This window comes from Limulus polyphemus, unplaced genomic scaffold (assembly GCF_000517525.1).
Source record: "Limulus polyphemus unplaced genomic scaffold, Limulus_polyphemus-2.1.2 Scaffold213, whole genome shotgun sequence".
In the NCBI taxonomy this organism is placed as follows: Eukaryota; Metazoa; Arthropoda; class Merostomata; order Xiphosura; family Limulidae; genus Limulus; species Limulus polyphemus.
The window spans coordinates 38-11192 of NW_013665823.1; the positions used below are offsets into that span (position 1 = coordinate 38).

General features: G+C 34.6%; 1 protein-coding gene across 2 annotated transcripts in view; it reads right to left on the bottom strand.

The window, feature by feature from the left end:
- Nucleotides 1-10355: 10355 nt before the first annotated feature.
- The window catches only part of LOC106478454 (calcitonin receptor-like), a 45169-nt gene continuing 44369 nt past the window's right edge, over nt 10356-11155 (bottom strand). For both annotated transcript variants that reach the window (XM_022382058.1, XM_022382059.1), the window contains exons 10-11: nt 10828-10869; nt 10356-10608 (exon numbers count right to left, since the gene is read on the bottom strand). In XM_022382058.1, the coding sequence (XP_022237766.1) occupies nt 10360-10608; nt 10828-10869 (291 nt within the window). In that variant the 3' untranslated portion in view covers nt 10356-10359. The remainder of the gene's footprint in view (nt 10609-10827; nt 10870-11155) is intronic.

Genomic DNA, 11155 nt, shown 5'->3' on the forward strand with positions numbered 1-11155 from the left:
CTAGCGTCACATGACCCCGATGTCGTAACAATATATTGATTTTCGTGAAATATCACTTTAATTAAATATTTCTAATGAAGAAACAGCATGATGTAAGAGGCCATAAAATAATTCTCGTAGTTAATTGTCATTACAGAGGCTCCAAACAGAAGCCATGCATCATCTTAGGAATATTCTGTAAAAAAAGCCATGCTAAACTTATCATCTTTGTAGATATAAATAAAAACTCCAAGACAAGATGCGTAAAAATCAAACAAACATATGTTATTGAAACATCAATTGAAAGGCAATCTCTTTATTCTTTTAGCTATTAGGCCCGGCATGGCCAGGTGGTTAGGGCACTCGACTCGCAATCTGAGGGTCGCGGGTTCGAATCCCCGTCCCACCAAACATGCTCGCCCCTTCAGCCGTGGGGGCGTTATAATGTGACGATCAATCCCACTATTCGTTGGTAAAAGAGTAGCCCAAGAGTTGGCGGTGGGTGGTGATGACTAGCTGCCTTCCCTCTAGTCTTACACTGCTAAATTAGGGACGGCTAGCGCAGATAGCCTTCGTGTAGCTTTGCGCGAAATTCAAAAACAAAAACAAACAAGCTTTTAGCTATTAATCTTAAATGAATGAAGGAAGAACATTATGATAGTAACCGTTTTTCACAAAGTGAACATATAGATTTTTGGGTTTTTAATAAACTAAAAAGCCAAAACTTTAGCACAGAAGCTAATATGTTTCAACCAAGATATTGTACGCTGATGGAATTTTCGGCTCAAGGATGAATGTTTAAATTAATATTGCTTCACAAGATTTATTAAATCCGGGAAATAAAAAAAATGAAGACTAAAGACTTCTAACTTTGATTGCCCGTGATGGTAGAACCGTACAAAGTTACAATATGGAATCAGCTAGTCACTCACATGGAAGAGAGACAGTTGACGTGGGATCAAGACATGTCACTTTTGTTCGTGAGCCGCAGAGCCGTAAACATATGGCTGCAGATGACAATTTAGCATTTCTGACATTGGAATGTGACATTAAACTTCCTTTATTTTCGTTCTGAGGATTATAAACAAGTGTTAGTTCTTGAAGAAGCTCCGGACACAGAGCCAGATTCTCCACAACTTTCAACATGGATAAAGAAGAAAATCAAAGCTCTGAGCGTACAGGGTCAAACATTTAGCGATCATATCAAGAGATAAAGTGTTTGAAGATACTGCTTCAATTTAACGATGTGAAAGAGAGAAAATAAAGACATTGGAACACATTTGTTTTCTCGACAAGTTGATCTACAGGTTCAATGTTCGCGTCCTGTTACTACCAAAAATAAATCGCTTTTTTGCACTTTGAGGCCGTGGTTACGTTATAATTGTGACAGTCAAAACCCACTATTCAGTAAAATAGGAGTAGCCCAAGAGTTGGTGGTGGGGTTCCAAACTCTATCAGTTCAACATTAGTGACAGCTAGCGTAGACAGCCCTTGAGTACGCTTTACGCGAATATTTGAAAATATACAAACACGCAATCTATTGCGTGTCCCAATTACTATTTTATGAATATTAATAAATTTTTGTCTAGCGATTTAATGTTAGAGTGACGAAAATATATTACACAGTCCAAAGTTTCGCGGTTTGAGAAGAGAGTGAAAAAAGAGGATTTTCAAACGTTTATTAGAAATTAGAATCCATACTGCAAACAAATTTCATTTTGAATTATCAAACAAAAAAATAAAGCGATGGTGCTTTATCGGTGGCTTGGGTGTGACATTTAGATCTTTTCTGACCAAACATCTCTCTAGGGCGAATAAAACACTGTCAGTTTGCTAGAAAAAGGTCCTCAAGTCGATGCATGAGGTAGAAGAGCTTATTTGACCTTATATAGTTTAGTCATTTTATCACCAGGTGCTATATTTTGCGCGAAATATAAATTGTTCTGTGCCAAGCGTCCAGCAATTAATGAAAAAATTACTGTCCTTTTTTAACTTTTGACCTGATAGTAGGATTTGACGGTCGCTCTCATATCTCGCTCAAGTCCCCAAAGTGCAGAAAATTCTTCGCAAACCATGAATCCGGACATACTAACCACTAGCTCATGCTCGGACTTATATATATATACTTAATTACTTAGTCTTATGACATAAACATTTAATATTTTTTGTAAAATGTATGCCCAAAATGTAATGATCCCACTAGTTATGAAAATAGCAGCAGCCGACACCCCATATTATTAGTTATAATTAACGTAATCAAACAATTGTAGAATTTTGATTTCAATATATATATTATTATTTCATGTACTTGTATAACATATGATTTATAGTATATAGTAATGAGTATTAGCAATATAATGTGTAGGTATATACCTGCTGTTGTTACATCAGAGGGTGAGAAAGCAATATCACCAATAAGTACAAGGCCTAGATGTTAGCGATTCTGCAACTTGGAGTAATGATGACTATTAAAATTTTATTGGAATTACTAAAGAATAGTTTCATCAAATTTCTCCACGTCTGACAGGCAAAGATACTTTCCACAGCCACGCACCCTGAATGTGATTTACACTGATATTAGAACAGTAAGAAAATGGACATTTGCAGAAGGAATCATGATTTACAGGCCCTTATGAATAATTCGGTGCCACATTACCTTGTGTACCAATATCGTATGGAAAAGGGCTTTCCTTTTGAATTACGAAAGAGCAGTTTATTGTTATTCGTGGTACCCATATCTGTATCGGGAGGATTGGCAATTACAGTGTCCAATGTAAAATGTTAAGTGACCACAAATACAGACCTTTGGTGAAGACAATGACAATCAGGTTCAGATAGATAAACTCCCAGCGTCTTGAAGCTCTGTCTACCTGATGGCAAGAACAATAACCTCTACATCTTGAAAATGTGGGTTTGTTAAACATAGAAAAAACTTATAGAATGGCTTCAAAAGTAAGGTTTATTTATTGATTATTGGAGTTTCAGTGTCATCATAGAATTCTTGAATGATTTGCTTTTTAGATCGGAAATGCTAAACATTACCTCAATAATAGGAAAAAAATAGAATTCTTCAAGTTATCTAAATAAGATCAAATGGGCTGTTTAGTCTTTGAATATAGTTATGCAAAAATGAAGAGTCTTGGATAAAGTCATGCCTTGCATGCACATCCTTTAACTTCGAAATTATGTAAGAAGTGTTTGCACATTTTGGCTAACACTAACCAACAATACAAGTGGATGAAAAAAAGAGTTGCACAGAAAATACTGTCATTTTTATCCCAATTGAATGAGATCCAAGAGAGAGTTGAGCAAGAGAAGCTCACCCCAGAGTTTGCTGTATGGTTCCATGTGATATTTATTGCATTGTTTGATATTCCCATTCATTCTGAGTGTTGTAGACCACTTATTTTTATGATCGTGCTATATTCGCACTTCTTGTGCCCTTGAAATTTATCAAGCTTTTACTTATTTTTATATTGAACTGACTCATACTAATACACTGCTGTTTAGTACAATAATCAACAACGCATAGATTTAGAATTAGGTTTTGTTCCTTACTGGCAATGTAGTACTTCTTTCTTCGCCTCTCTCTCGGTGGCCCGGCATGGCCAGGTGGTCAGGGCACTTGACTCGCAATCTGAAGGTTTCGGGTTCGAAACCCATCCCACCAAACATGCTCGCCCTTTCAGCCGTGGGGACGTTATAATGTGACGGTCAATCCCACTATTCGTTGGTAAAAGAGTAGCCCAAGAGTTGGCGGTGGGTGGTGATGACTAGCTGCCTTCCCTTTAGTCTTACACTGCTAAATTAGGGATGACTAGCGCAGTTAGCCTTCGTGTAGCTTTGCACGAAATCCATAACAAACAAATAAAGTCTCTCGGTTTATTCAGTTTCTTTTATATTTCACAATCTTTCTTTCTTCTTTCAAACGCCTGTCTTTTATATCCTTTCCTCCAAAATTCACCCAACATTCGTTTATGGTCTTGCACCTGTTTTTCGTAATTAGGATTATATACTTCATGATCAAATAGGTTCTTGTAGCTTCCAAATCCAGCTAAACTTAAAAAGGAGGCCACTATCTTTAATCATTTCCTAAATTTAGAGTGCTTTAATTCTCCAATCCATAAGGGACTGACCAAAAGTTGGCCGCTTTCTCACCTCACTCAAATCCAAACGAGGTTATCTACTTCTAACTTAATAACACTGAGGAATACCTTCACAATTTCTTGGTTGGCATTTATTATCTCAAGAAGACAGAGTCTTATGTTCTCAGATATGGAATGTTACGTCCTGTTTCATCAGAAGCATAAGACTTTTTTTCTTTGCTGAATTTTGCATAGAGCTACAGGAAAGCTATGAGACCTAGCTGTTCATAATTTTGAAGTGATAGACTAGAAGAAAGGCAGATAGTCAGCATCATCCATCGTCACGTCTTGGACTACTTTTTTCATACTTAATAGTGGGAATTAACTTTCATTCTTTTAAAACAAAAAAAGCCCCAAAATGCGGAGCTTTTTTCTTCTTTTTTTTGATGGTAGCACAACGCGAACCACGGAACCTCAGATCTACAGTCCGGCTCGCTAACAACTGGACCGCTCTTGACCCACAAGCATAAGATTAATCTGCTAGAAAACAATGTCCAGTCACAGCATGTAATATCAAATGCCTATTTCCTATTCATCTTTTATAAATAGCATCATTTGGCTGCACAATATGTGGTTGGTATTACCAGTGTTGCTCAGAGTAATATTATTCGCAGGTTGCATCTATTTTATGCTACCAAGACCAAGATATCTACTATGACGAAAACATATTTCTGCTATTTCCAGCATCATTCGAACAGCGTGTACTTGCTTGTCAGAACTTGATGACGAAAATGGTTAACATGGTGCAGATGACTAAATGACAGTACTGTAGATGAACTTGGGTACTGGGACAGATTACTTGAACCTAAAGTTTATTTCAAATGAATACATGTAATGCACAACAACACTTACTAACATTTTCCCTGTCCATTCTATGAACAAACCGCCAAAATGAAAGATCACGACCTAACTGCCTCCACCTATTACATTATGAGTAAAAAAAAAAAACGTTAATCCAACTTAATAGTAAATAAACTATTTTTATGTCCCCATTTCAGAAGAAAATGGCTGCTATTTTGAAAATTATGATGTGGAAAGAACATATAATGTGATGAGTGATGTATCATATCCAGCACTATTCTTCTTCAGAAGTTCATCTTGAACTGATATGGACGAATATGTCATGTTCTTCTTGACACTCATCCTTTATGGGAGTAATTAAACTTCTCACAATCTGCAATAAGGACGGTTTGGTTTGAATTTCGCCTAAAGCTACACGAGAGCTATCTGCGTTAACCATCCCTAACTTAGCAGTTAAAAACTAGAGGGAAGGCAGCTAGTCATCACCACCCACCAACAACTGTTGGGCTACTATTTTACCAACGAATAGTAAGATTGACCGTCACTTTACAACGCCCCCCACGGCTGAAAGGGCGAGCATGTTTGGTGGGATGGGTTTCGAAGCCGAAACCTTCAGATTGCGAGTCAAGTGCCCTGACCACCTGGCCATGCCGGGCCAATACAAATAGAGAGTGTGTTTAACAAATCTGAGATCAAATTGTAATGAAATAAAAATGTTCAAAAAGCACCAAAATCACAAATACATAAAAATTTTTTTTCCACGAAAAACCTTAGTAGTTATAATTATTTGTTCGTTTGTTTGAAGTTAAGCACAAAGCTACACAATGGGCTATCTATGCTTTGCCCGCCACGGGTATCGAAACCTGGTTTCTAGTGTTGTAAGTACGCAGACATACCGCTGTGCCACTGGGGGCAGTTATAATTAAATATTCCTTGCATATAAGTATAGTTTTGAGAAACGTAATCTTTGTCGTTTTCTCTTATTTAAATTGCTCAGGTGTTAAACAACATATGATATGGTTGTATTCCCTTGGACTATCGTAATGTGATGAAACTATGTATATAATAATTTCTACAATTATATTAAGTTTAACGTGTGGAGATCTGGTGTTTCAAAAATGTATAAAACAAAGGTGTTTTTAAAAATAAAAAATATACTATAATGCTGTAACTTTAATATCTTTTTTCAGGATTTTTAGGGGAACTACCATACCCATAGCCGGTTGCGGATGGTGAATTGCAGGAAGTTTTGGAAAGTTGTGGGTTAAAGCACTTAGTATCCAACATATGAACATGTGATAAAAGTACACTTCAAACGCACCTTAGAAACTTCTTGTCACAACTCAACTAAGAACATTTCAAGACCACTATCATCATAGGAATATAAATGAAATCAAAGAAAATGTCCGTTTCCGTTCTTGAATTACTTTGCATATCTATGAGTACAAATATGATTATAAAAAAAATCAGAAATAAGAAAATTATCAATACTACATGAACAAAATAAGAGAACGATAACTATAAATTAAATTAGAACTAAGATAATAAAATTAATGAATGGAACAAGTCTAGGTTTTAAATGTCAAAGATCTTGGAAAGGACCATTCTACACCTATATTACACAGAGCAGTATGAAGATAATGTTTTTCATGCAAATGAAGAATATAAATTTGATTATTTCAGGTAGCTATTATATATGGGCTATCTGCACTACTTGTCCTTAATTTTGAGCTCATAGAGTAGAGAAAATACGGCTATTCAGCACAATCTCGTGGGTTATTGTAATCGAAAAGTGGGATTTGATTATCATACACATAAGTACTCAAAGAGCGAAGCACGATTCTACTGTAACGGAACGCGAACCATGAATCTCCAGATCCGTGGTATTTTTATGTAAGTTCAAATAGATGAATCAGTGTCGCTAAACCTGCCGCGATAAATCACGTTTTCCCAGCTCAAATGTCTTCTAAACTCTAAGGCAATCTTATAAAAAAAATAATTAAAGCAAAATTTGCAGCGATTTTTAAGCTTCACACTTCAAAGTGTATGCAGAAAACACTGAAGAAGACTACTGAGCCAGTTTACCAGGTATTTTCACTTTAGCTACCTGGAAAATGAAGCTATTTTTTATATATTTTTGCATAAGTACTTAAATTTGGTGTGATTTCTTTGTTTGTTTGTTTGTAATTAAGCACAAAGCTACACAATGGGCTACCTGTGCTCTGCCCACCACGGGTATCGTAACCTGGACTCTAGCGTTGTAAGTCCGCAGACATACCGCTGTGCCACTGGGGGGCAATTTGGTGTGAAGCAAATAACATTTGGAAATTAAGCTCAGTTATAATAGTCTTTGGTCAGCTTCAGGACAAATATGTAATGTACTTAAGGATATTTCTTATTAGACATTTAAATAAATGTACGACGCACAAGATTATATAATCCACTTTATTGATCTGACTATAAAAATCTTATTGCAATATACAAAAACAGGGTTAACACATTATCATGAATCTTTTAGATGAGGCAATACTGTTTGAAATTACACATCCATATAAGAATTTCTAGAAATGCTATGAGTCAATCATTCAGTGTAATTCTAATCTTGGATAATAATTTAATAAACGAAGAAAGCTGACTACAAGATTGCACATTTAAGATACATTGGTAAGGCTTAACGAGTCTAACAGCAATTGTTATATTTTTGTCCAAAATTTATAATGACTAAATCACTTTGATCACTATATTCTTGCTTTTGATCTACTTATATTTTTAAAGTCTTCTAAAGTTCATATTGCATGTTATTCCACTACGGTTGTTCATCAGAGTTAACCCAGGTCAATAACACGCACGTGACATTACAGAGCATACACATCTATGATTAAGAATATTTGTACAACGTGTTTGCCTATTCGCTTAGAACAGCGACGCGATTCAATACATGAAACCCCGATAATAGAAATCCTGAATAATTTAGCTGCTTACTACATATATTTTAACGTTTGACTATGGATACTATTGTTCACTGTTTAATGAGTAAGTAGGGTTAAGTGAATAAACACAGCGAGTTGAACAACACATTAACAAAAGTTAAATCCCCTGGAGGAGCTTATTTAGAATTTATTGGGTCCTAATCTAAAGCAAATGTCCTCTCATTTCATACAATCCAAATTTTATTATCATAAAATCACTTTTACTGCTTCCAAGTCTTTTAAATATTCTATATTTTCATGTTGACCAATACTTTGTCGAAACATGTAGTCTGTTTCTACAAAATAAAGCCTCTTTGTGATGCCTATAAATCGTTGTTTGTCAATTTACTATTATTAAATATCTGTTACAATCTTGATCTACTTCCGAATAATAAAAAGAAAGAGAAGATGAAATCATCATTTAGATGACGGGAAAAAAAAAGAATAATTTAGGTTTCATAGAATTTTTACGTAGAGCTGTAAAAAAGGGCTATGCGCGAATAGCCGTCTTTTATTTTGAACTGATGCGCTAGAGGGAAGGAAACTAGTCAACAGTTTTCACTGTCAACTTTAGGGCTACATTTATCTGATCAAATGACGGTATTTGGCTTTCACTCTCATAGCGCAACCACAGCTCTAAACTACTGAGGGTATTCTTGCAGCAACGGGTCGCGAACCATGAGTCTTTAGTTTCGCAGTCCGAGTATATTAACCACTACGCTACTTCCGATCTCAAAAAATGAAAGAATGCCTAGAATCGAAGCTATATAACAGTAGTTTTCAGGACGCCCAACCATCTACGTTGATATACTTTTATATTATTCCAATGGAAAATAAATGACTATAAATATGTACATGTATATGGTACATTAAAAGTGGTTCCGTTTACTATGAACAGTAATCAAAAGTGACAAACGCTTCTCTTTAGCTACTGTGTAATGGCTCAAATCCTAGCTATAATACTCGACTTAAGATATCATTGTTACCCTTTTATTTACATTTTTTCTAGAGTTTACAAAAAATAGGTGATCAGCAGAGAGCAATTATAGATTCCAGGATGGTAACTTATATTAGACAACTTCCCCAAATCTATGAGATTTCCATTTTATTTTACAGTCTTCTTCAATTATAGATCCCAGAATGGGAACTTAAACCAGCCAACTTCCCCAAATCTTTAACAGTCTATGAGACCTTCAGTTTATTTTACAATTTTGTGTTTCATCAAATCTTTCTGCCCTCATGACACATACGTTACTAATATCTCGAACTAGTACCCTTTATATTGACAATAATTCTGTGAAAACTATCTAGTTTCTCATATTGCACACCTTCGTAGTTCTTGATGCGGCATTTTCGCTTCTAACAAACACACCTGTATTGCCATTTTCTCATCCCTATTTTGATCTGCTAGTTATATGTATAAAGTAGTAACTTTTCTTACTAACAGAATTAACATTAGAAAACGGAATGTCATCTATTATTTAAAAAGTTTATAAGAATGCTAATTTTACATAATCTTTTAATTAGCGAAATCTGACTCAATATTACTAAAGTGCTCCTGTTACAAATGCAAATAAGTCAAAAACCTAGATTTAATAGTTCTAGAGATGCTACCATAGCAACTATTCAATGCTACTACCATATATACATGACTAAAAATCACCAGATGTGTTGCACTTTGTTGCTTGGTAACCTGTAATAATAAAGGATATACATAATAAACCTTAAAAAACAAAATTTGTTAAAATTAACTTTTACTGTGTCAAAAAATAAAGCTATAATGGCGATCGCTATTGCAATTTTTGTTTACTTTATCTTAGTAAGCAGATTATCTCTTTATGATAAGACAAAATATAAATTCTGCTTATATTAAAGTGTTGTTATAAAATCGGTGTTCGTCTTTTGAACACTTTGTATGACAAACCATGTATCATAATGGGAAAAGAAATTTACAAAGATACAAAAGGGATCACACTAAGTGCCACAAATTCATGAAAAATGTTAACGTGTAAAATTTTGGATGAGGGTCTCTTCAAATAAGAAAGTTGTATCGATCGGGCCAAAATCCGAAACAAAGTTGTAGCAATTTGAAAATCACGAGCGAACGTAAAATAAAATAAAAATAAAACAATAACCAGTATTTACCAATGAGAATAGTGTATGTTTTTCTTGCATCACAATATTTTCCTCTCAACCTCAGTTACCTTGATTAAGTTTGTAAGAGTAAAAGTTCTTGAACTATAATTCTGGGGGTATTAATCACTACCTTTAACATATTATTTGCAATCTGTGAACATTTGAATTCAAAAACCACTCTTGTCCTTTGTACAGTCACAAATGCCAAAGACTAATACAATGCTGAAACTCGTTTTTTTATGCGAAATCAAAATATATATATAATTATTCAATTCATTTTAAAAATCTATGGTATGTTATAGTTTCTACTGATTGCTATGATATCAAATTTAGCCGACGAACGGGCGATTGTGATCTGATTTTTCTCTACTGTTATCCTCACTGGTAACAGAGTTTTCAGTTTCTTGACAATCATGAAGTGGTAGAATGCACTTCTTTGAAAGTAACTTCTTATTGCACGAAGCTTCAGCAATTGCTTCACTGTTTACGTTGGACGCAGTTCGTGAATTAGAGGAGCTTCGGCGTGTGGAGCTTTGTATTTGCGAACGTAGATAGGCATTTCGTAATGCTGCTTGTACCTGAAAACAAGATGATTTGCGAATAAATTGTCAAAGTTATATTCATAAAATAATGTAAGTTTATTTAAAGTAATGAATAAAATTCATGATTTTTGCTCAGTTAGAACGTCTCATCAAAATGAAATTTAGCTGAGAATATTAAAAAGCATAAAAGTAAACTTCATCAAATAATTGTGTTTAAAATAACTTTCAATTAAATAGAAAACAACAAAATCTCACCTCTGAATTGGTAAAGCAATACAGAACGGCTAAGAACAAACCCTAAAAGAAAGACACAAAATAATACATAAATATAAGCCAATCTCAGCTCATATAACTGAAAATATTTTTCCATATATTTATATTACTGAATTCGAAAGATTTTATCTCTCCCAACACGGTATCGGTCAATTTCACCGAGTAACGTGACCTTTTGTACTCGTTTAAAGTTGATATAAACTTAATACTTATAACTCTCTATATATTGGGTATATCTTCACAAAATTCGGCAGTCTTTCAGTTAATATTACAAAAAAGTCATATTTCTTAGTGAAGTATTTTTATCCAT